The sequence below is a fragment of the Ambystoma mexicanum genome, chromosome 12 (assembly GCF_040938575.1).
Source record: "Ambystoma mexicanum isolate Mex_15411 chromosome 12, UKY_AmexF1_1, whole genome shotgun sequence".
NCBI lineage: Eukaryota > Metazoa > Chordata > Amphibia > Caudata > Ambystomatidae > Ambystoma > Ambystoma mexicanum.
This window is the reverse complement of record NC_090936.1, coordinates 650092350-650118003: the sequence shown is the minus strand read 5'-3', so window position 1 is coordinate 650118003 and position 25654 is coordinate 650092350. Positions and strand designations below refer to the sequence as shown.

General features: G+C 51.0%; 1 protein-coding gene across 1 annotated transcript in view; it reads left to right on the top strand.

The window, feature by feature from the left end:
* The window catches only part of EFCAB10 (EF-hand calcium binding domain 10), a 239851-nt gene extending 218988 nt beyond the window's left edge, over positions 1-20863 (top strand). Inside the window, exon 4 of the mRNA XM_069627738.1 lies at positions 20362-20863. Coding sequence (XP_069483839.1) covers positions 20362-20401 — 40 coding nt within the window. The 3' untranslated portion in view covers positions 20402-20863. The remainder of the gene's footprint in view (positions 1-20361) is intronic.
* The last annotated feature ends 4791 nt before the right edge of the window (positions 20864-25654 follow it).

Genomic DNA, 25654 nt, shown 5'->3' with positions numbered 1-25654 from the left:
GAAGCTCTGAATAACCTCGACTTCACAGTTTTTAATAAAGACTCCACCACCCCTCAGGGTAACCAGTTAGACTGGCTGTGTGGTCACAACATTATAATACAAAAATGTAATACAACTCCCTGCATCTGGAGTGACCATAACCTGATTTCGGCCAACCTAAAACTGCCCTGTTATGCTCATAAGCATAACCCCCATATCAAGGTATCAATTAGAAACTTTAAAAATTTAAATGAGCGTCAGCTCAAGCCCTGCTTAGACAAAATTCTGTGCTCCTTTCAGGATCACGACTCTTGTATTGATCTGCTTGACAAATATAATAAACATTTATCTGAGTTAGTAGAATCCGTGGCACCACTTACCACTAAGCTAACTAGGAGAATTAGCAATAGCCAAAAATGGTATACTCCAGAGCTTCTTGCACTGAAGAAGGAAAAACGGACTTTGGAAAGGAAATGGATCACAGATAAATCGTCAGAGAGTAAAGCGAGCTGGAAAGGGAAGGATAAGGAATATAAAGACAAAATTAAGGCAGCTAAGGCTAATTTCTTTAACACAGAAATCGACCAAGCTGACAATAACACAAGTAAACTCTTCAATATCTTGAAGAATATTGAAAAGCCTGCATCTCTTACTCCCCCTTTCGCACCTTCTGAGGAGGACTGTAATACGGTGCTAAATGCATTCCAAGCAAAAACGGAAAAGGCGAGACAAAACATTATCAAAGCCAGAACTTCTCCTAAACAGGAGAACTGCCCCATAGAAGTTAAGACTGCTGCCAGAGAGCAGCTCTTTAATTTTGACCCCATCTCAGAGGCAGATATGTTGGAGGTGCTAAACAACATGAAACTCACCACTTGCGCTGAAAACATTCTGCCTCCCGGCATCATTCTCCAACACAAGGATATCTTTGCTCCCATCCTCCGGAGAATAGTGAATGCTTCATTTCAAGAGGGCATGGTGCCTAAAGATCTGAAGAAAGTCACTATTACTCCACTGGTTAAAAAAGCGGGCCTAGATCCCAAAGATCCCGGGAACCTTCGCCCCATAACCAATTCAAACTTCATTCTTAAACTGTTGGATAAGGTAGCTACTCAGCAACTCCAACAATTCGTAGAGAACCAGGAAATCCTGCACCAGCAACAATCTGGCTTCAGAGCATTCCACAGCACCGAAACAGCCATGCTGGATTTGCAGAATCGGATGTTGACTATGCTGGATGACAACAAGTTGGGGATGTTGATGCTGCTAGACCTTAGCACCACATTTGATCTGGTGGATCACCCCCTCCTTATCAAGGCTCTCAGAGAGAATGTTGGTTGCTCGGAGGGGGCCATTGACTGGCTTCTGTCCTTTCTTTCCAACCGCCAAGCGAGAGTCCACTGGGGTAACAGTTTCTCCGACCCTTGTGATATCCTATTCGGAGTACCTCAAGGGGCCAGCTTATCACCAATGTTGTTCAACATCTATATGCGCACCTTGTGTAGCCTACTGGTGAAAGCCGGAGTGTCGTTTACAAACTACGCAGACGACACCCAACTCATACTGGAGTTAGGGGGTAGGAATCACACCACAGACAGTGAAGTGATCACCAGGGTTCATAAGATCATTGACGACTGGATGCAGGTAAACTGGATGTGCTTGAACGACTCCAAAACTGAACTGATGTTGTTTGGCTCCAGTCGTCAGCTGGAAAAATTGGGGGCAGAGTATAACACATTCCAAATCAAGAACGCCACAATTCAGGTGGTCCCTAAGGTGAAGACACTAGGGATGATGGTCGATGCTGCGGTCGACTCGCATGCCCAGACCAGTTTCCTTCAGAAAAACACAGCTTATTATCTCAGGCTGATGAAAGCCATCAAACCACTGCTGAATGAGGGAAATAGGGCAACGATAGCCAGAGCCATTATCCTCTCTCGACTCGACTACGGGAATGCCCTGCTGTTGGGGGCCTCTTCCAAGGATCTTTCCAGCTGTCAGGTGATCCAAAACAAGGCGGTCAGGTTAGTGAAAAATTTGAAGAGGAAAGATCATGTTACGGAAGAGAGGCTCTCTTTACACTGGCTGAGAGTAGAAGAAGGTATAAAGTTCAAGGCTCTCTGCCTGGTTCACAAGTGCCTCTATGGCACAGCGCCCGTCTACCTGAAAACGAGTGTAGTGCCCTACAATCCCAGGAGAAATCTACGATCAGGGGGCTAATGCCTATTGATCGTGCCCAAGTTTAAGCTGAAAACCGGGCTGGGCAGATCTTTTCTTGTACTGGCTCCCAAATTGTGGAACAGCATCCCTGAACCCTTGAGGTTGGAAACTAATCACTCCACCTTTAGGAAGGTGCTGAAGACTCACCTTTTCAGATGAGATATCGGGTGATGATGCCTTTTAGAGGCCTTCTGGTGGTTAGTAGACCCTCTTAAATGTCGTATGTCACGTAGTATCTGTTGTGTATGTTTAAGCGCCCTGATGCCCGTGGGCTACTGGCGCTCTACAAAAACTTCATACATACATACATACATACAATATGGGATGACCTAAAGACAAACGCAGACTCGAACAATAGTACTGCCTTGATTCTCCTCGACCTATCCGCAGCATTCGACACTGTCAACCACGACATCCTCATAAAGAGATTAGAAGGACTGGGAATAACAGGTACCGCCCTACTATGGATCAAATCCTTCCTAACAAACAGAACCAAAACCGTATGGATGAAACCTTTTAAGTCCAACTCAAGAGACTCCACGTTTGGAGTACAACAAGGATCATCTTTCTCCCCACTTTTATTCAACATCTAACTGTACCCATTAATCAAAATCATCAAAAGACACGGCCTCACATGCTACAACTATGCCGACGACACACAAATAATCTTCAAAATACAAGACACCCGAGAAGAAAACACAACACTAGAAAGTTGCCTTCGTGATATATTCAACTTGATGAACCTCAACCACCTCAAAATTAACCCAGGCAAAACAGAGATAATGATAGTTACAAAAAACGGAGGAGACAGCAACTACATCCCCTGGCTAAGAGAACTTGGCACCACCCCAGCGCCATCGTCAATTGTAAAAAACCTAGGGGTCCTGATGGACAACAACCTCATTCTAGAGCCACAAGTAAACGCTCTACTCAAGAAATGTTTCTTCCTCCTGCGAGTGGCAAAAAGGATCCTACCGTTCTTGTAATTCGCCAACAAAACACTTACCATCATTGCTCTGGTCATGTCCAGAGTAGATTATGCCAATAGCCTATACCTGGGTATGCCTGAACAACTTCTAAAACAAAAACTACAAAGCATACAAACTGCTGCAGCCAGACTCTTTCTCAAACTACCCATAAGAGAACACATCACACCCGCGCTAAAAATAATACATTGGCTACAAATAAAACAGTGAATAAAGTTCAAATCAATGTGCATCATGCACAGAGCAATACACAAACAAGGCACATAATTCCTGAGAGATAAACTACACCTACATCAGCCGACAAGAACGCTCAGATCAAGCAATGACATCCGTCTGGAATCGAACCCCTATAACAGAAGAAAACCCAGAGGATCCTCTTTCTCTCACCAGTCACCAAGAACCTGGAATGACCTACCAATGAATATACGGAACACAAGAAACAACCTAGTATTCAGGAAACACCTCAAATCCTGGCTCTTCATGGCGTAACTACAACACTGACGCACAAGAATGCCCACACCGCTAAACAACGATGAATAAAGATACCGATCTCAGTCGCTACCCAAAAAAACAGAACCCAAGGAACGGACCCCACGACAAACCATAAGACATTATGAGAAATAGCCACAAAAGGAGGACACTAAAGACTGAACACATGCTCCAGACCAAGACGAAAGCACTTAGACAACTCATCCACAACTTCCCGGCCTGTACCATATCCAAACTTCCGGCAGTCACAGACAGTATGGTAAGAGGAGACCACAACTCCTGCTCCGACACCCAAGGAGGAGAATAGACACCCAACCTCACTATACTTAGTTCATTAGAAGGAACAAGTTACTTACCTGTAACTGTTGTTCTCCAGCATGGGTCTGGCATGGATTCACATGCTCATGAATATTCCCCGTTGCCAGGCTGGGAATCCTCGGTAAAGAAAAAATCAGTATCCGTTTCGTTTCTGATCTGTCTTTCTTAGTAGTAACCAATCACTGATCTCTGGGTCATACTGCCCCCAGCCAATGACTGCCCTCTCCCTAAGCAGTCTCTGGCAGCCATCCTCAGATTTGGTAGCACGCCAAGTGGCAGTATGACCATGTGAAGAGCCGCAGAGGGATAGGTGGGAGGGTTCGCATGTGAATCCATGCCAGACCCATGCTGGAGAACAACAGTTACAGGTAAGTAACTTGTTCCTTCTCCAGCATGGGGTCTGGCATGGATTCACATGCTCATGAATAAAGAATACATAGCAGTATACACATGCACAACCAGGGGAGGTGGCAAAGGCTCAACATTAAGCATTACATCCAAAACACAACATTAAGCAATTCTTACCTCCTCACCAGGCTCACCTTAGGCGAACAGGTTGCGCAGCACTGCTTGGCCGACCCTGGACTCCTCCCTGGAGTCCCGATCGACGCAGTAGAATCTTGTGAAGGTGTGTGTCGACCTCCACATAGCAGCCCTGCAGATGTCTTGCAGGGGCCCACCAGACAGGAACGCCGTGGTAGCAGCGATCCCTCTGGTCGAATGGGCTCACGGCCAGGCAGCAGTCGGTTGGCCAACCGATGACAGTGCATGATGCAGCCGGAGAGCCATCTGGAAATGGAAGTCTTCGAGAGAACCTTCCCTTGATTCACAGACCCAAAGTTCACAAACAGTTGTGACGTCTTCCGAAAACTCTTTGTGCGGTCCACGTAGAACTTCATCGCTCTAGCTACATCCAGCGAGTGCGAAGTCCTCTCGGCTGGCGTCGAAGGCGACGGGAAGAAAACTGGTAACACCAAGGGCTCGTTGAGGTGGAAGTCCGACGGCACCTTGGGCATAAAGGGGGGTGCGTCCTCAGCACCACCCTCGTGTCATGAAAAGTCAAGTATGGAGGCTTGCAAGATAGGGCCTGGATCTCTCCCACTCGTCGTGCGGAGGTGATGGCCACGAGGAACGACGTCTTCCATGAAAGGAACTTCAAAGGCGCCGAATGCATAGGCTCGAATGGGGCCCCCATGAGCCTGGTCAGCACCACATTAAGCTCCCACCCCGGGGCAGGAGCCTTCACCGGTGGGAATGATCGGAATAGTCCCTTCATGAATTCCTTCACCAGGCGATGAGACCACAAGGACGCCCGTCCCGTAGTCCTGGTATATCGGGAGATGGCAGCCAGATGTATTTTGATGGAGGCGTGAGCCAGTCCAGCTTTGGCCAGCGGCAGTAGGTACGGCAGTACTTGAGGGTCCGTAATCCGCAGAACCTCTTCCATTTATGACCGCAACACTTGAGAGTTGAGGACGCCCTGGCTTTTGCAAGAACCTCTCTGCAATCAGCCGGTATATCGTACCCTCCAAACTCTAGTGCCGCAGGAGCCAGGCCTGCAAGTTCAGCGACTGTGGTTCGTGATGGAGAATGGCGCCTCCTTCTCTGGAGAGAAGATCCGCGTCCGCCGGCAGCTTGACTGGTGGGGACGTTGACAAGTCCAGAAGGTCCGGGAACCACATCTGCCTCGGCCACGCTGGTGCAACGAGGATCATCCTGCACCTGGACCTCTTGAGCTGGTTGATGAGGCGGAGCAGCAACGGCAACGGAGGGAACGCGCATAGAAACAGGCCGTCCCAGGGGAACGAGAAAGCATCGCCCATGCTCCTCGGGTGTGGGATCCTGCTGGCGAACCTCTGGCACTTGGAGTTCGTCGCAGTTGCGAACAGGTCGATCTGGGGTTTGCCCCATCGTTGGAAGAGCCGATCCACTTGATCCTGTCGCAGTTCCCACTCGTGGCACGAGCGCAGCTCCCTGCTGAGTGAGTCGGCGATGGTGTTTTTTATTCCTGCCAAGTGGAAAGGAACCAGAAACATCCCCTGGGCGACGGCCCAGTGCCACAGATCATGGGCCGCCTTGGATAGGGCTGGGGATCTGGTGCCCCCCTGCTTCCATATGTAGAACATCGTGGTGGTGTTGTCGGTGAAGATCCTCACCACTTTGTCCTTGAGGGACGGAAGGAACGACTTGAGCGCTCAGAACACTGCTCGGAGCTCCAGAATGTTGATGTGGAGAGACCTCTCCTCCGGGAGCCAAAGGCCTCTTGCGTGGAGATCTCCGGTGTGGGCCCCCCAACCCTCCAGAGAGGCGTCCGTCGTCACCGTCTCCTGAAACACCGCGGTTTGAAAGTCTGTGCCTGTAGTGAGGTGAGCCCGGGTGCCCCACCATAGGATCGCCCGACGGAACTCCTCGTCGAGAGGGATCCTGTCCTCGAAGCAGCCCGTCGCCTGAAACCAGCAGGCGTCGAGGAACTCCTGTAGCCGACGCATTCGAAGTCTGCAAAGGGGTACAAGGTAGATGCATGAGGACATCATCCCGAGAAGGGACTTGATGGACCTCACCCTGGCCACGTTCGTGGCTAACAGGCGCCGCACCTTGCCCAGGATGGTCTTGGTCCTCTCCTCTGAAGGGGAGGCCAATTGCCCCACTGTTTCGAGCTTCGCTCCCAGAAACAGTGCTACTTGCGATGGAACCAGGTGGGATTTGGGGTAGTTGATGGCTAACCCCAGCTCCGTGAGTAACCGGACGGTCTTCGCCGTATGTTCGACGGCGAGTTCCCCGTCCTTGCCTGGATTAGTCAGTTGTCCAGCTAGGGGTAGACGTGCATCCCATGCAGGCGCAGCCGCGCCACCACTGGTGCCAGGCACTTGGTGAAAACCCTGGGTGCCGACTTTAATCCGAACGGTAGGGCTCTGAATTGGTAGTGGCGTCCCTGAACCACGAACCTGAGGAACTTCCTGTGCCTTTTTAGAACGGGGATGTGGAAGTAAGCATCCTCCAGGTCCAACGACGATAGGAAATCGCCTTCCTCCAGCTGTCCCAGCACGTGCTGGAGGGTGACCATCCTGAATTTCTGCACGTTGATGTATTTGTTTAACCGACGCAAGTCCAGGATGGGACGCCAACCGCCTGTCTTCTTTCTGACGAGGAAGTACCTTGAGTACACTCCGGAGCCCCGGAGCCTCCTGGGGACGAGCTCGATGGCACCTTTCTTGAGCATCGCCTTTACCTCCAACAGCAGTTGAGGGACGTGATTCTCCTTCCTGGCCACGGGAGGAATGCGAGGGCACTTCTTTTGGAATTCCAGCGAGTGCCCGTTGGCCAGGGTGTCCAATACCCAACGATCGGTGGAGATGGACTCCCACACGCTGACGAACTTCGTCAGCTGGCCTCCCACCGGGGTGCTTCGGTGGGGGCCCGACAACCCGGCCGGGTCAGTCTTGCTTGGAGGCGGCCTTGCCGTCTTGGCCTCCTTGGCGACGATGGCGGGATCCCCCTTGCTTGCCGCGACCTCTGTAGGCCTCCTGGGAAGAGGAGCGGGCCGCCTGGCGGTAAGTGGAGGAGCCACCGCTGGATCCTTTGGAGGCGCCTTGTCTGCCTCCGGAGCTCCGAAAGGACCGTCGCTGTTGAAGCACCCCAAGGGCCCGGGCCGTCTCCGAGTCGGTCTTGATGGCCTGTAGAGACTCGTACACCACCTTACCAAAAAGGTTGTTGCCGTCGAACGGCATGTCCAACACTTTGGTCTGGACGTCCTGGCGTAAGTCTGTCACCTTGAGCCATCCTCGTCGTCGGAGGCAAACTCCGTTGCCCAGTTGGCGAAATCCGGTATCGGCAATGTCCATTGCCACCGTTATGGCGTGGTCCAACGCCACCTCGCCTTCCTGCAGAATTTCTAGGGCCTCCGCCCTTTTGTCATCAGGTAGGAAGTCTAGCAGGGGAGCCATCTTGAACCAGCGCTCCCTGTCATAGCGGGGGCACGATCGCTAAGGCATTGGCCGCCTTAATCACCGTCGCCGCCCACGAGATGACTCGTCGTCCCATAGAGTCCAACTTCTTGCCCTCGCTGTCTGGCGGGGAAGTGGAAGTTGAAGCCGCTGCACCCGCTGCCTTCTTCTTAGCTGCTGCCGAGACGACCGAGTCTGGCGTGGGCTGGGCCCTGAGGCACAAGGGGGCGGCATTGGGGACTCGGTACTTCTTCTCGTACCTGTCCCTCTTGGCGGGTGTCGTGGAAGGGTTCTTGAGGACAGCAAGCCCCTCGTCCCAGATGTCGTCGAGTAAAGGCACCGCGAGGACCGTCTTCCTCTTGGCCTCTCGTCGTTGGTACAGAAACCCTTCCTTTTTCTGTTCTTCAGGACTGGAAGAGCTCGGATGCCCTGGTTATCATGGCGTGGAAAGAGCCAATTTCGTCAGCTTGAGACGCCCGCGGGGGGGGGGGGGGGTGGCGACGGGATGTCTGCTGTGTCATCGCTGCCGTCATCATCCGTCCCCGTCGCTGTATCCGTCGCCGTATCCTCTCTAGGGTCTGGCGAGGGGGATGAGGGGTCCACCGGTCTCGCAGGCACGAAGGGCGGAGCGGGGTGGACTCTCCTCCGCTTGTTCGGAGGGCTTCCTGACGGGCCTGGTTCTGGATGCTCCATCGGGGTCCGTGGTAATCTCATCCTTATCTCGGTACATAAGGATTGGATTGCCAAAAAAATGGCCGCCGAGCTATCCTGGGGCTCGGGCAATGGCTGCGACGGACGGGATGGCCGCTCCACTGGGCCCTGTTCGTCGTCATCGTCGCCATCTTCGATCACGTCAGCAGGGACCGTCCCCTGGGATCGAACCTTCTCGAAGAGGCCTATGAACCTCTCGTTGAGGCCTATTGACCTTTCGTTGAGGCCCTTCTCGGTTACCACCATTTCCTCCTCAGAGGCTGATTCCGAGTCTGTTATGGCCACCGCCCCCCCCCTCTTTTTCCGCTGGGGGCTTCACGGGGGTCTTAGCGATGGGCTGGAAAGAGGATTCCCTCGGCGGTGGCAGGGATACTCTGGGCCCAGAGGGCATTTCCACAGGCGTAGTCTCAGCCGGCTTCGCCAGGGTCGCAGCGACCACTTCGGTAGAGGCCTTTGCCGGGTGGATCAAAGCCCTCACAACCTTAGATGCGTCCTGGGCCTTCGCCTTGGGGGGAGTGTCAGCGCCTCGCTCCCCCTTCGAGATCGACCGGGTCCGCTCCAGCGGCCTACTCGGATTCTCGGACTTCCTCTTCCCCGAACCAAAGCACTGGCTCGTGGTCGAACGTGCCGGGGAAGTAGCGCCCTGCTTGGCAACCGAAGAGCCCGACCTTTCGGCGCTCCCGGTGCCCACGGACTCGCGGTGCTTGGCCTTCTGTTGGGCCCCCATCGCCGGGGCGCCTTCACAGGACTTAGAAGCCCGCTCAGACTTCTTCTTCGCCTTCTCACCTGCTGTGCCCTTCTCCAGCCAGGCGGCGAGGCGGGAATGACGATCTTGTTTGGTCCGTTCCGAAAGGTTCTTGCAGAACGCACAGTCTTTCTCCACGTGCGTCTTGTCCTCATGAAGGCAGAAGAGACATTCGAATGCTCGTCCTCCTTGAAAACGTTCTGTAATCCACATCCAGGGCAGCACCTGAACAGCTTGGATCCGGGCGTCGAGCTTCCCTTGTCCTGGGCCATGTCCGTTGAGGTAGGCCGCAGATCTTCCGGAATCCTCCAAGAAGTGTAAACTCGATGAGAACTTCACCCTTGAGGGGCGTAGAAGAATTCTGAAACGGGTCCCTGTTATCAGAAGTAGAAACGGTGGAGCTTGAGGCTCGATTAAACCAAAAAAATGAGAAAATCTCCTGAAAAAGCGTGAAAACGCAGCAAAAAACTCGAGAGCTAAACACAAGGACTCCCAACACTTGAGCGTATGGTAAAAATCTGAGGATGGCTGCCAGAGGCGGGGCTTAGGGAGAGGGCAGTCATTGGCTGGGGGCAGTATGACCCAGAGATCAGTGATTGGTTACTACCAAGAAAGACAGATCAGAAACGAAACTGATACTGATTTTTTCTTTACCGAGGATTCCCAGCCTGACGACGGGGAATATTCATGAGCATGTGAATCCATGCCAGACCCCATGCTGGAGAATTACAACACTATACATAGTTTGTTAAAATAGACCAGGGAGTGCGTCGCACTAAAGAACCTAAATATCTGCCAGGTGTAGGCCCCTTCTCCCTATACAGGATGGACCCACTAATCTAGCTGTGCTTTAGGATTGCACTTAACTAACGGGCTTCGAAAACCTAGCTGTGTCTCACCAAGCAGGACTCCTGAAATCGAGGCATTCAGCCACAATGTGATGATTAGCTGCATAACATACAACCCACTAACCAAAAAAGCTCACTTTTTCTACATACTTAACTCACAAACTAACACAACCACCTCTCGCACTGCAAGCCGCATTCACTTCACCACACTGCAACACCACATAAACCGCACCAACAGCACACGAGGACTGAAATCGCTCCGATACTCGCACCAACGCTCAGCGCATGGTGTATACCGAGATGAAGCTGCCAGATCCCCTAGACCCTTCAACTTCAGCCCCAATCCCCGCCATGCCACCCCCACCCACACTGCCCATCCCCAACTAGCAGTGAGATTCACCCACTGCATAGACCACCAACCCTCAACATAACACATCAGGGCCCCCACCTGGTGGCACCGGACTCAGCAACCTCACACGGCCACCCACTCCGAGACCGCCCCAGGAGGAGTAGGCCTATCATCTTCAGGATGATTAGCAACAGTTGCGTTTCATTACAGCAGAGATATTCAAACTGTGGGGCGCGTCCTCGGGAGGGGGGGGTGCCAGATCCCAACATAAAATGTAAAAAAAATGCTTTTTTTTTTTTAAGATTTGGGGAAATGGGCAAGGGCGGCTCACATGGTCGGACTGGATCATAAAATTGTCTCAGGCACCAATGAAAAAGTGTCCCGCAGTTGCAAATGGGTATTCATTCCTTTAGTCACAGACTGTTTGAATAGTACCCAAGGGGGTGGGGTTTTTTTGTTCACATGTAAGCAAATTGTGATATTTAAAGAATATTTATTCAGCAACAATGGTCAACTATTAGCTGCATAGTGAATTAACTCATCAAACTGGTCCACGTTCGCCAAAAAAGTGGCCCATTTTGACTGGCCCAGACTAGCATTTTGCAATTTTGGTACCCCTATAGACCAGACCAAGCCTGGCCGCTCATCCATAATGGGCAAAGGGGCCTCCACCCACCCCCTCACCCATTATGGAGGAGCCAGCCCAGTGAAACTGAGCATTCCCACCAGCTGCTTTTTCCAGCTGAGGGAGTGCTCCTGGGCTGACTGAACTGACAAAGGGAAACAATGTTTCTCTTTGACAGTACAGTTCAGTTCCCCAGCCACACATGCTCACTGAGCCATGCAAGGCTGAGGGTGTTTTGCTTCGCCAGCTCTGCCTAGCTCATTGGAAATCCTGGCTGGGGCACTGCATGTCTGAGGGGAGCTCCTGTGCCTCCTCGCACATACAGACAGAGCAGCCTGGGGCAGGGCCTTTCAGCACCCACATGCACACCCCTGCTGAAAGGCTATATATATATATATATATATATATATATATATATATATATATATATACACACACCCTACCCACCTGCCAAAAATCAGCTCTCGTTCTAAGGCGCTGTGGAGTCCAGGGGTCAGGGATGGTATTTTCTTTTTACTAGATATCGATCACAGATGTCCAGTCAAAAATACCATGCTTGGCCCCTCCCCCTCCCCCAAGAGGCAATTGCAAACTGTTTGGCTTGTAACCCTTTTTTTTTAAAGTATGTTCTAAATGCAACATTTGAACACATTATTTTAAAATAATGAATGGGGGGAAAAACCCCCTGAACCTCTCTTCATTGGTACCGGCTCTCTCGTGCCTCGGTCGCTATGGCATTTTTGGGGGAAATATGTATATGCCCCTCGACTCAAAACATTCATCAGCTGCCACTGGCCCTCGGACTGTGTTGGGAACGGAGTGGGAGGAGCCCAGGGACTGTGGGGGGGTGGGAGGAGCCCGGGGACTGGGTAGGAGTGGGATGAGGGAGCACAGCAACTGTGATGGGAGCAGGTCGGAAAGCCCATGGACTATACTGGGAGTTATGGTGCAGTGATGGCATGCAATAGTTCATAGCCATTTGTACATACTGTCCATTTGCCATTTTTGGAGGGGCCCGGCCTGCCCAAATTTTGCTCAGGGGGGCCCAGGCCAAAAAAAAACGGTTGAAGACCACTGCATTACAGTATAATACAACCGTCATGCCATGTACAAAGACTCTGGTTGAGACTCTAACCCGGGATATAGGCCAGTAGTAGAGAAACTCCCAGAACCCCCCTTGTTTGTGCATGTACGAGAGTTCCAGCACATAGTCATAACAGGGTCTCGCAAATGTCTCCTGGTTTAGCACATGATCAGCACAGCGTTGAACCATGTTCCCATGCCATGCACAAGAGTTCCAGCACATAGTCACAACAGGGTCTCGCAATCGTCTCCTGTTTCAGCACATGATCAACACAGCATTCAAACATGTTCCCACCCACACTGGGACCAGTGCAGAGGCGGGCTAGGGGGTCACCAGTCAGAGTCACGCGCTCCTAAGACTTAGGGAGTGTTTGCACAAAAGTGATAGCTTCGGCTGGGGTCCGGAAGAAATTAGTCTTGTTCCTGTGCATCACTCATAGCCTTGATGGGTATAGCATTGTGTATTGCAGTCCACTCTCTCTCAACAGTCTCTTAGCAGTGAGGAACGACAGTCTAGCCCTCTGAACAGATGAAGGGAAATCCTAATAGAATGAAACTCTGGCATCTTTATACTGGAGTTCGCCCAGTTCCTGCGCCCTGCGCAGGATGATGTCCCTGTCCCGGTAGTTCAGAAGGTGGGCGATGACTGGGCGAGGATACCTTCCTGGCCTAGGTTTTTGAGTCGAGATCTGATGTGCTCTTTCCACCAGGACCTCTGGTGACAGTGGCGGATCATTCAACACCTCGCTAATGAAGACTTCCATGAACACATCCATATTCTGAGCAGACACCGATTCCGGGATCCCGACCACTCTGATATTGTTGCACCTGGATTTCGCCTCAAGGTCCTCATTCTTGTCTCTGATGTCTCTGACCTCAAACCTCGAATTGCTGGAGTCCCCTCATTCCTGGTGTCTTCCAGGACCCCAACCCTATGTTGCACTTCCCTGATGCGGCTGCTCTCCTTCTCAATCCTGTCTTGCATGTGATCCATCTTATATTCCATTGCATCCAGCTTGGTATTCAGAAAGGCAAATCCACCCTTCATTTCCGCCAATACAAAGCTCAGCTCGGAGGGAGGGCCAGCTGATCCCCCTTCCTTGCCACTCTGCCCCCGGGTCCCCATCTTGTTTGTGCACATCGCCAGCCCCTCTTTCTGCGTGAACGTTGGGCGGCCTTGCCTCTTATTGCCTTTAGCCATCGGCCTCCAGTCCACTCCTCGTGTGGGCCTGGGACGGTAGAGCTCACAGGCCGCCTCTCTTGTAGAACCTCCACGCCACTGGTAGAGTTTGATGTTGGTTGTGTAAGTACAATCCATCAGATAAGGCCCCAGCAGTGGAACGTAGTACCGGATCTGTCTGCAAGTAGAAAGATATTTTTTCCCCAGTTCAGCATTATCAGTTGAAACCAGGCTCAGTCTCACTAGGTGTTGTATTACAGAGCTCCCAGTTTTCTTCTGCTGGATCCTCAGACCCCCGTTGAGCCAGTAGTTGGGGCTGCTTGTTTCCCCGCCTTTTGGCGCAAGTTTACTGTGCTGTTGTCCCCCACCAGTGCGTTACACTGCACCCCACCAGCAGGGTCTGCGAATTGTATATGTGTTGATCCAGAGGTGAGCCCACCAGCACAAGGCAGGTCTATTCCTCTGCTCGCCGCCGGCACTCCACCATTCACTGGCCAGTATCCGCCACTATTTCTGCACTGGTCTATCCCTCCTGTCGCGCCCGCAGCCTTGCATCCCCCAGCTCACCTCAATGCCTGGTAGAGCTGGCGCAGTGGGCTCATGGGAGCTTGTGGCCCAGGACAACAGCCCACCTCCAGGGGGATCGCCGGATCAATGTGGCCATGCCGGCTTATAACTGCCACCTCCAGCTGTGCTCACGGCCGCCGCAGGACGTCTCATCGGCTTGCCAGCACTGTAGATCTGCATGCTGGTCTCCAGCCGCTATCGGGACGGCCCCTGTGAGCCAGGGAAGGCGAGCCTCCTACCAGTCAGGGGCACGACTGTTCCCCCCCACAGCAGCTCCCGTTTCTCACTGACTGTCAGCTTTCAAGCCCCGGGGCGGTTCACTCAGTCGGCGCTGTTCCGGTATGTCCCAAGGGGCCGGTCGGCCCAGCCGTTGGTCAGCAGGGAGGACTAAATTTCAGTCGCTGGCGCTCAGCAAAGCTCCGGTCCCCCAGCTCCAAACTTAAGGAGCAGCCGCACAACTCCCTCCTGCCTGCAGCAGGCTATTAGGAACTCTCTGCAGTGGGCATCAACTTTTCTCGGCCCCCTCTCCACGCTGACGCTCCCGGAGCTCAGAAGGAAGCAGCCATTTTAGCCATGAGCGCCCCCGAGAACAGGTACTTCTAGTATATAATATTAAACGCCAGCATATACAACATATAGTTCAGGATGCTTGTAGCCTGTTAGCCAAGAATTGAATAGAGTGTTCGTTGACAAGTCGATACCTCCTGTAAGCTAACAAAGTCACATACAATCCAGAGTTGCCTGCCCTCCAAGAGATTGCTCATGGACTACAATCCATTCTGCAACAAGATGAACGTCTGAGAGACATTTTACCTGAGATGCCCACACCTTGCTTTCAGACAACAAACCAATCGGAAGGGAATGGCTCAGAAAATGGGACTGTGCCATGAATAAACAAAAGATGTATAACCTGCTCGCATATCAACATTTCGGATACAATCAAGATAACCCGTAGGGGGTAGGACAACTAAATTATGGAGGGTTTTACAGGTGCATCCGAACAACATTGTATACTTAATCATGTGCATGAAATGCCCCGGGAAGGGCTACCATGTAGGGGAAACTGATCAGCCTCTCCATAAACGCATGAACCACCACCATCAGAGTGATGCACAAAGAAGAGCTTGGCTAGTTGGTGAGCATTTTCAGAAGCTGTACTCTGGGGTAATTTAATGATACAAAACCATGAATACTATGAGTTCCAACGCATGCACATTTTCAATACAATGACAGGGGGATTAAACAGACATCACGGTTTCATGAGTCACAAACACTCACTTTTTCCACCCACAGAGATGCGCTGGAGAGATGCGGTCCCTGGGCTTGAGGCCAAGGATAAGCCTTGCAGTCCTATTCTGGATTAGTTGAAGGTTGTGAAAGGAGAAAAGAGGCAGGTTGAGGAAGAGGCTATTGCTGTAGTCAAGCCTAGAAAGAACCAGGGCTCTGGAAACATTGAGCTTCCGGGGGAAAGTGAGGAAAGGTAGAATCCCCCTGAGGAGATGAAGCTGAAAATGTGACTTATTGGCAAGGTCCATGATGTATGGATAGAATGATAGGAGTCAAAGATGATCCCAAGGTGTTTTGCCTCACAAGTGGGTGAGGGAAGAGGACCCAAGGAGTCTGTCCAGAGAGTAGGGGGAAAACAAGGAGCAGGCATCCCAATGAAAAGGATCTCTGTCTTACTGGAATTCGGGCAGAGATCATTGGCAAAGCACCATGTCTGAATAGGAGCCAGGTAGTCCGGTATGAGGGAGAAGGAGGAGGTTTGGGAAGGTAGCTTGAAAGAGAGCTGTGGGTCGGCTGCGTAACACTGGAAATGAGGGGAGAAAGTGGAGATCAGAAGGGCCAGGTAGATGTTGAAGAGCCATGGCGATAGGATAGAGCCCTGAGGGTCGCCAAAGATAGAGAGTGGGGTGGAGGAGAAAGAAGGACCCATTTGCACTTGGGAAGGTCTGTTTGAGAGGAAGTAGGTCTGCCACGCCAGTGCCCTTTGCGTGATCAGGTGGTATCTTGGAGATGGTTCATGAGGATGGAATGTTTGTGTAACGCTCACCTGATTCCCGTAGAGGCGCCGGTCTTGACTGGGCGTATACCGTATCTTCAAAGGTGATGTGTAACACACGGCTGGCTCTTTGGGCTGGACCTCTGTGCACTGTATGTTTGACTCGAAGGGTAAGATGTCTTAGGTAAGTGAACGCCGTGCTCTCCATCTGCCTCGGGGCAGGGTGCTGTAACCAGTTTCTTCACTGGATAAGGGTAGCAGGCCTCTTGACTTCAGAGGACTGCTGTCCGTCGTTTACTGCACGAACGGTAAGTTTCGAGTGATTCTAATGTCTTTAAAGTCTTTAGTAATGATGTCTCTTGTTTTGCAGGGTTCCGGCGATGGTGGAGGACGGGCTGAAGTGAGTTGAAGATGGAGCCCGTGTGATGAATAGAAGCGCCTGGAAGCACGTAAGTAAGCGCTTGTTGCCTGCTTCACGATGCGCTCTAACTGTCTTTTTATTTTGCAGGTACAAGTTCGGAGCGGCTGCAGGGTGCCGGAATACCCACTGGGTTAGATTTGGAAAGGAGTAATGGCACGTGAGTATTAAAGTTCCCCAATGTCTTTAAACGCACTTTGTTTTGTCTTTCAGATGCGGGATGCAGCGCCGAAGGCCTCCGGAGCGTGCGAAGAGTTGGTAAGCTTTTGTCTTTCAGATGCCGGAATGCAGTGTGAAGACCTCCGGAGCGCACGAAGAGTAGGTAAGCCTTTGTCTTTCAGAATGCAGCGCGAGGCGTTGGTGACAGCCGATGGCCCGGGTAAGTGAAGAGCTGTCACTGAAGACCGTAATGCTAACCTGTTCTTTCTTGTCTTTATAGGTGTTGCTGAAGACTGGATTCAGGATGGTAAGCCTTTTTCCTTAGGCCCAGGATCAGATGCAGAAGACACGATGAGCGTTCTGCTGCAGAGGATGCAGAATAATGCAAAGCAAGATTCATCCATCGGGTGTGGTTTAAATAGCTTCCTGTAGTGCTTAGGTGTCTCCTTCCACAGCCACGCCTAGGTAAGAAAAGAGTTCCTGCTTTCCAGAAGAGTTCCAGTGTTCTGAACCTAGGGAGTGGCTCCTGCCCCACCCAACAGGAAAAGTAGTTCCAAACAGAAGAGGATCAGAGGCTCAACTGGCAGGCAAGTAAGCAGCATGGTCTGCTGCAGGTAAGTCCACCCAAGCATTATGAGCCCGGCGCTTCCAGCGCTGGGACTGGGCATATTTATGAGCCTGGTGCCACTGGCGCCAGGACTGGGTCCAAAAGGTCCCAATTGGGACTGGTTGGCACTCGGAACCTGGGTTATGAATCTGCTTCCAAGGTAGTTGGGAAAACCCTGACCTTTTGGAAGCAGAGATCATGACAGTTTGACTGTCAAAATCAGAAGGAAGATCACAGAGGATCAGGACAGAGGGAGTATTCGAGTCCAGGTTAGATAGTAGGTCTTCACAGGTATTCAGGAGAGCTGTTTCCATGCCTCTGGCTACCCTGAAACCGGACTGGTGGTCATGCAGGCAACCAGCCATTTCAGTGTGGAGGGTCAGTTGGGGGATGACCAGCTTCTCCATGAGTTCGCCCAAGAAAGGAGTGATGGAGATAGGGTGATAGTTAGCCGGGAAGGAAAGGGTCAGCAGATGGCCTTTTTAAGAGAGGGTGCACAAGAGATTGCTAAAGGGGTTGAGGGAAGGAGCCAGTGGCAAATGAGTGGTTGCAGAGGTCAGCCAAGGCTGGAGCGAGAGAGGGGATGTTGTCTTTGATGGTTCTAGAGGAGCAGAGAAGCACTTGTTTAGAGGAGACTTTCATAAAGCTGGCAACTCTAGCGATCTCATCTGGTGCAATGGGAGAGAAAGAGGAGACCATACGAGGGGGCGCGGGAGAAGGGGAGCATGAGGGGGGAAGCAGAGTACAGGATGTCCAGGGTTTTGCAGGAAAAGTGGGCAGCCAGTGAGGAGCTGAGGGCCTTGAAGGGAGGAGGAGACTGCAGATTTTTAAGAGTTCAGCCGTGTGTTGTTGGTGGCTCCAGAGATGCAGGGTTGGGCATGGTCTTCCACTGTTTTCCCCTTTCCTCCTCCCAATGCTGAGAGGAAGTTTCACAATTTCGAACACAATATTGTTGGTGGAATCCCCCTCAGTCTCACGTTATTTCTCCTGGTCTGATTTTCTAGGTTTTATGGCTTTGCCTATAGATGCTCCCTGTTGAATTCCAGGGCCAGGACCCTCTGAGTGAGGCCCGTGATCATTGACGCTTGCTCCATTGAGTTGACCGCCAAGTCCACAATCCTTTGTTCCTGTTCCATTATTCTCCCATCTAAGTGTTCCACCTTCGTCATGAGCTCCACCATACAGCTCCAAAATTCTTTAATATCCCCTTTAAAATTCTGTAGATCGGCTTTGGTGGCCAATTGTCCCGGGTCTTTGTCTGGTTGCTCCAGGGAATGAATCATGGCTGCCACTACATCACCTCTTTTTGCTGTTTCCTGCACTTGTAATAGTGTGGCAATGTCACTAGACTTTGTTGGCTATGCTTGTTTTGCCTTGCTGCCACTTGCCCTGGAAACATTGGTTATGATTACCTATTTGAAATTAGTGTAGTGCCCTTCGTACCGCACCACCACCCCTCAAGCGCTTCTTCACACTTCCAATGTTACCAGGTAAGGCCACTGGACTCGTAACTGCTATTTGCCATTTTCCCATTTCCCAATCGATTGTTTCGGGGACTACAGGACTACCAAAGAGTGCTTTCACCTGCATGGGTTGGGCTAGGTGCAACGGGAGGTCCTGTGGTTAAAATTGCTTGCTGCCCCCACACATGTCATGGACGATGGTGCAATCATGGATCAGGCGCGCCAGGGTCCCCTTTCCCACTTGGAGGAGCGGGGTTGATATTCTGCACCATGGCCTTGGGTTCACTGTGATCTACAGCTCAAGGCTGGGGCTCAACAACTCTGCTTCCCTTAGTTGTGACATCGCAGCGAAGCTCCGACGTGGGTCGGCAGGCGCCATCTTGGATGTACAGGCACATTTCTAATACATTGCCAGAACCTCAGCAATTTGTAACCCCTCGGTTTCATGTCTGGTGTGGGCTCATCATAGTGAGCATGGGGCGCTCCGATCACCTCTCTGCCCTTTGAATTCGTCGGCCGAACCTCCGCTCTGTTATTAAAACATTGGATGCCTAGCACCCAGTGGAGGCTCTCACACATACGACTGCATCGACGGCGCTCCAAGCCACGCCCCCACTTCATCATCTCTTGAACATTTGTAAATTTCATCCCCCATCTCACCTGTCACTGTACCACAACACTGTTTGCCACCCTACTCCTCAGAAGGCTGGATCACTGCTCCAGGTTCATCATGGGACTTTCCTTTGCTCCTTCAAACAAAGTATTGAATGTTGCTACCCATACCATGTACAGTGTCCCATGAATCTTGCTCACAGACTGGGGTGGCTATCCATGCACAATAGATCCCTATTCCAATTTCTTTTTGTGTTTAAAAGAAATCATGGGCGAGCTCTCGCTCTCCACCCCACTCTCCCAACCTAGCTGAATCAATCACCATCCATTCACTCCTTTGCACTATCCACTACAATACTCTCCTCAACCTAACTATTCCTGTCCACCCTGTGCTCTCTCACGCTATTTCGAATTAATTCTCCAAGATCCCCCTCACAGGCACAACCTACCCGCAGAAAATGATGGACAGTTTGACAGGGAATGTCTCAAATTACCCTTAAGAACTACCTTAATTTCCAAGAAGGGAGCTCTTGTGTCTTTATCAACCTCTCTCCAGCATTAATCCCCAACTGCCATAACCAGTGGATTGAATATTTGTATACATCTGTAAATGGTGTAATTACAGAAGAGGTATATACGGTTTCTTGTGATGTCCTCATATACTGGCTCACCATCACCATACAGTTTAATGGATTAACTACTGCATCATGACTATGACGAGCAACAGGCAATGGGACTGCTGCATCTATCAATATGTTCCTTGTATAATGCTTCTTGGCAAGGCGTCTTTTCACTATCAATAATTATGTACAATTTACGGTAAAGTGTACTTATTTAAATAGTAAAGTAAACATCACCCCTGTTGACTCGCACGATGTAGAACTATTACTGGAAAGTGTCATTCAAGTGAATTAGGGTAGGTATTATGTCATGAAACATTTTAAAGGCCACCGTGCGCTTCTATTGTGCTCCAGCGTTTGTTACAATTAGTATATGTGTACTGGAATTGTATAACATGGGTTCACATTGATCTGTGTGCTTTTTTTGCTCTTTCAGGAAGGACAAGTTAAAGAAGGCATCTGCAACATTCAAATGACACGAAATCAGTACTACAATCCAACACAATTCTAATTCATGATCTAATGTATTGCATGTAGAAAGACTGTCAGTTTTACAAACGTTCCCTAAACTGTGGTTATTGTATACAACATGCACATTACATTTGTCAACCTGCATTAAAGTGAGTCAAGTTATAATTTGGAAACTACGTCGCTCGTGGTAGGAAAAAAACAGAAAAAGCCTCACCAAGTAAGCAAAAATAAAGGGGACAAAAAGACTTAAAAATGCTCATCAGCATACGCAGCAACTTTGACATGTGGAGAAGCCGATCATGAGTCGCGCGTAACTGCGGTTAGATGAACAAAGTAGCGTATTTATTCCTGACTGAAATTTTATTTCCCTGCAGATCATCAGTTTGCTCTATTCTATTGACATCAAACGTACATATAGACAAAAAAATGAAATCTCTGTAAATGTTTAATAAAGTTTATTACCACGACTTAGAAACAATCTGTTTGATTTAATGTACATCACAGCAAAGGGATTTCGTATTCTCACAACCGATGGCAATGCCAGTGCAATTTCACAATTGTGTGATTCTATAGCTTTACTGCTGCACTGTACCTGGGAGTACTCTACAAGAATGGTTTTGGAAAGGTCTTGACCATTCAGGGTACGTATTTCAGAAACGTTGCACCGTTGTAAGTGCAATTCTGCATGCTGTTAGCACTAGGGCAAGAATTGGCTGAGTGCAAAACGACATTCTAGGGCAATGGCCCATCCTGGTTGAAATAATGAAGTCGTCGCAGTTGTACAACATTCTTTACTTGTCATTGACTGCTGCAAATGGATGGGAAACGTCTTGAAGGCAGGAGGAAAGCTCTGGCGTGGTTAGTGGGAGTTTAGTCCAGTGCAACACTGTGGTGGACTGCTAATAGGCACTTAGCTGTTTATTTTTTTGTTTTGGCTATTAAGTGGAAGCTAAAACGATTGCATTTGAGTACAGGTAGAAGGGGGGTGTGAGGACAGGCACCTAGCTTGTGGGTGTTTGGTTATTTACCCACCCGTTGACTTTCCATGGCCAAACGAATACCTATGGCCATTCTCACCCACTACCTGACCCCCAGACCTCCAAAACACATCTTTCTAGGATCTCTTTGTGCTAGCTCTAACAAGCAGTAACATCAAAGTTTACCCTGCTAATGCTATTTCTATGCAGTCTGATGGGAGTTAATGGCTTTCTTAACCAAGTGTACCTTCAGCCCCTTGATTCATATCTGTTCATCAGACCGATTAAAAACAAGCATTAACAACGCCATCACTATCAAATGCCCAGGTAATCACATTAATCAGTTAACATTAGGGAAATATACTACGGTTATGGCTGTGCCTGGCAAATACCTATCCTGTGCCTACACCAAAGACGGAATTAATTGCTTTACCAGTGCTTGTTGTTAATGATTCCCGAAGCTTGAGTGGGAGGCAGAGCGAGACAATAAGAGCTAAGAGTGAATAACAATAAGCTGGAAAGGAGGAGGAGGGGGGGTGAGGGTATGGGATGCAAGGAGAAGCAAGCAGGCAACAGGATTGGCTTTTTGAGAGCAAACAGCTTTACGAATCTTTGAAATATCCAACAACATTGGAGATTATTGACCAGAAGCCCGGGATCTCAATTGACTGCCTAGAACTGGGCATTCCATCACGTGAGTTGATTCCAGTTATTTCCCCAGCGAGCCCCACTTTAGAAATTGGATCCACACTTAAGGCCTGCTTAGAGGACTTTTAACGTTCTTTATGGGAGTGTCAAACCTAAAGCCATATGGAAGTTACAAAAAATACAAAATGCAGCGTGTGCCTGGCCTCTGGCCTTAGGTGGTGGGGCAATGTATTGGAAGTATGAAGAAGCTTTCACCAGCGTCAAGTGAAACTGGATTCAATTCAAGCCTCTGCATATGAACTTTAACTGGTCGAATAATTACTACATAAGCAATATCTTGGTGACCTCTTTAAATGTCACACTCCTCGAAAAGAAAGAACACCTACAGACTAGACATGTCAAAGCATCCATACCGCCAGATTGCTTGCTTTGCTGACTTGTAAATGTCTAAACTCATTCGCTCACCCTTGAGACAGCTCAACAAGTTTAGTGGTCACCTTGGATATTTGTGTGTGACATGTTTAGATTCCGACAGGTCCAGCTCGGCCGAACAGCCTTAGTAGAGTGGGAAATTGGGTAATAACAGTACTTTGAGGCACGATAATCCAACCTGACTAGCTATCTAAATACCTAATTAATTGCATTACAAGTCCCTCTCCCGTCTCATCTTTGCTGTCATGAAGAGGGGAAACCGCCACTTGTGAATGCCAAGAAGCCCCACCCACCCCCTTTCCAAACTAGTGCTGGAAGTGAGGAAAAAACCTAATCGAATTATATGGGGGGGGGGGGGGCAGGTAAGGGTTCAAAACGGGTGGAGAGGAGCTTGGGCTAGGGGGATCAGTGTAGGGGGTGGGCCTCTGAGTTTTTTTTTTTGGGTGGGAGAAGGAACAAGTTACTTACCTGTAACTGTTGTTCTCCAGCATGGGTCTGGCATGGATTCACATGCTCATGAATATTCCCCGTCGTCAGGCTGGGAATCCTCGGTAAAGAAAAAACCAGTATCAGTTTCGTTTCTGATCTGTCTTTCGTAGTAATAACCAATCACTGGTCTCTGCGTCATACTGACCACAGCCAATGACTGCCCTCTACCTAAGCACCGCCTCTGGCAGCCATCTTCAGATTTGGAAGCACGTGAAGTGGCAGTATGACCAAGTGAAGAGCCGCAGAGGGGTAGGCGGGAGGGTTCGCATGTGAATCCATGCCAGACCCATGCTGGAGAACAACAGTTACAGGTAAGTAACTTGTTCCTTCTCCAGCATGGAGTCTGGCATGGATTCACATGCTCATGAATAAAGAATACATAGCAGTACACACATGCACAACCACGGGAGGTGGCAAAGGCTCAACATTAAGCATCACATCAACTCAACATTAAGCATCTTACCTCCTCACCAGGCTCACCTCAGGCGAACAGGTTGCGCAGCACTGCTTGGCCGACCCTGGACTCCTCCCTGGAATCCCGGTCGACGCAGTAGAATTTCGTGAAGGTGTGCGTCGACCTCCACGTAGCAGCCCTGCATATGTCCAGCAGGGGCACACCAGATAGGAACGCCGTGGTAGCTGCGATCGCTCTGGTGGAATGGGCTCTCGGACGGCCAGGCAGCGGTCGGTTTGCCAACCGGTGACAGCACATGATACAGCCGGAGAGCCATCTGGAGATGGAAGCCTTCGAGAGAGCCTTCCCCTGATTGACAGGTCCAAAGTTCACAAAGAGTTGTGACGTCTTCCGAAAACCCTTCGTGCGGTCCACGTAGAACTTCAGCGCTCTAGCTACATCCAGCGAGTGCAAAGTCCTCTCAGCCGGCGACGAAGGCGACGGGAAGAACACAGGTAACACCAAGGGTTCGTTGAGATGGAAGTCCGACGGTACCTTGGGCATGAAGGAGGGGTGCGTCCTGAGCACTACCCTCGTGTCGTGGAAAGTCAAGTACGGGGCCTTGCAGGAAAGGGCCTGGATCTCTCCCACTCGTCGTGCGGAGGTGATGGCCACAAGAAAAGCTGTTTTCCACGATAGAAACTTCAACGGGGCCGAGTGCAGAGGCTCGAACGGAGGTCCCATGAGCTTGGTCAGCACCACGTTGAGCTCCCACGCCGGGGCCGGAGCCTTCACCGGCGGGAACGATCTGAACAGTCCCTTCATGAACTCTTTCACCAGACGATGAGACCACAAGGACGTCCGGCCCGTGGTTCTGGTGTATCGGGAGATCGCAGCAAGATGAATCTTGATGGACGCATGTGCCAGACCAGCTTTGGCCAGCGTCAGCAGGTACGGCAGTACTTGGGGAGCCGTAATCCGTAGAGGGTTAATCTTCTGTGCGTGGCACCAGACAGAGAACCTCTTCCATTTGTGTCCATAGCATTTAAGAGTCGAGGACGCCCTGGCCTTTGCAAGAACCTCTCTGCAATCGGCCGGTATGTCGTATCCTCCAAACTCTAGTGCTGCAGGAGCCAGGCCTGCAAGTTCAGCGACTTCGGGTCGTGGTGGAGGATGGCGCCTCCTTCCCTGGAGAGTAGATCCGCGTCCGCCGGGAGCTTGATCGGCGGGGACGCTGACAAGTCCAGAAGGTCCGGGAACCATATCTGCCTCGGCCACGCAGGTGCGACGAGGATCATCCTGCACCGTGACCTCTTGAGCTGGTTGACGAGCCGGATTAGCAGAGGCAAGGGAGGGAACGCGTAGAGGAACAGGCCCTCCCAGGGGAACGAGAAAGCATCGCCCATGCTCCTCGTCTGGGGAAACCTGCTGGCGAACCTCCGGCACTTGGCGTTCGTCGCCGTCGCGAACAGGTCGATCTGGGGTGTGCCCCACCGTCGGAAGAGGCGATCCACCAGATCCTGCCGTAGTTCCCACTCGTGGCACGAGCGCAGCTCCCTGCTGAGTGAGTCGGCGATGGTGTTTTTTATCCCTGCCAGATGAAACGGCACCAGAAAAATCCCTTGGGCGACGGCCCAATGCCACAGGTCCTGCGCCTCCTTGGACAGCGCTGGGGACCTGGTTCCGCCCTGTTTCCTGATGTAAAACATGGTGGTGGTGTTGTCGGTGAAGATCCTCACCACCTTGCCCTTGAGGGACGGAAGGAAGGACCTGAGGGCCCAAAACACTGCACGGAGCTCCAGGACGTTGATATGTAGGGACTTCTCCGTCGGGAGCCAGAGTCCCCTTGCGTGCAGATTTTCGGTGTGCGCTCCCCACCCTTCCAGGGAGGCATCCGTGGTCACAGTCTCCTGGTGGGCTGGGGTCTGGAAGTCCATGCCCGCCGTCAGATGCGCGCGGGTGCCCCACCACCGTATCGCTCGTCGGAAACTCTCGTCGAGCTTGATCCTTTCCTCGAAGCTGCCCGTCGTCTGGATCCAGCGCGCATCCAGGAATTCTTGCAACGGGCGCATCCGGAGCCTGCACATGGGAATGAGGTAGATGCAGGAAGACATCATCCCGAGGAGGGACTTGATGGACCTCACTTTGGCCGCGTCGGCCACCAACATCCGTTGCACCTTGCCCAAGATGGTCCTGGTCCTCTCCTCCGACGGGGAGGCCAGAAGGGACACTGTGTCGAGCCTTGCTCCCAGAAACAGTGCGACTTGCGCGGGCACCAGGTGGGATTTGGCGTAGTTCACGGAGAATCCCAGGTCCGT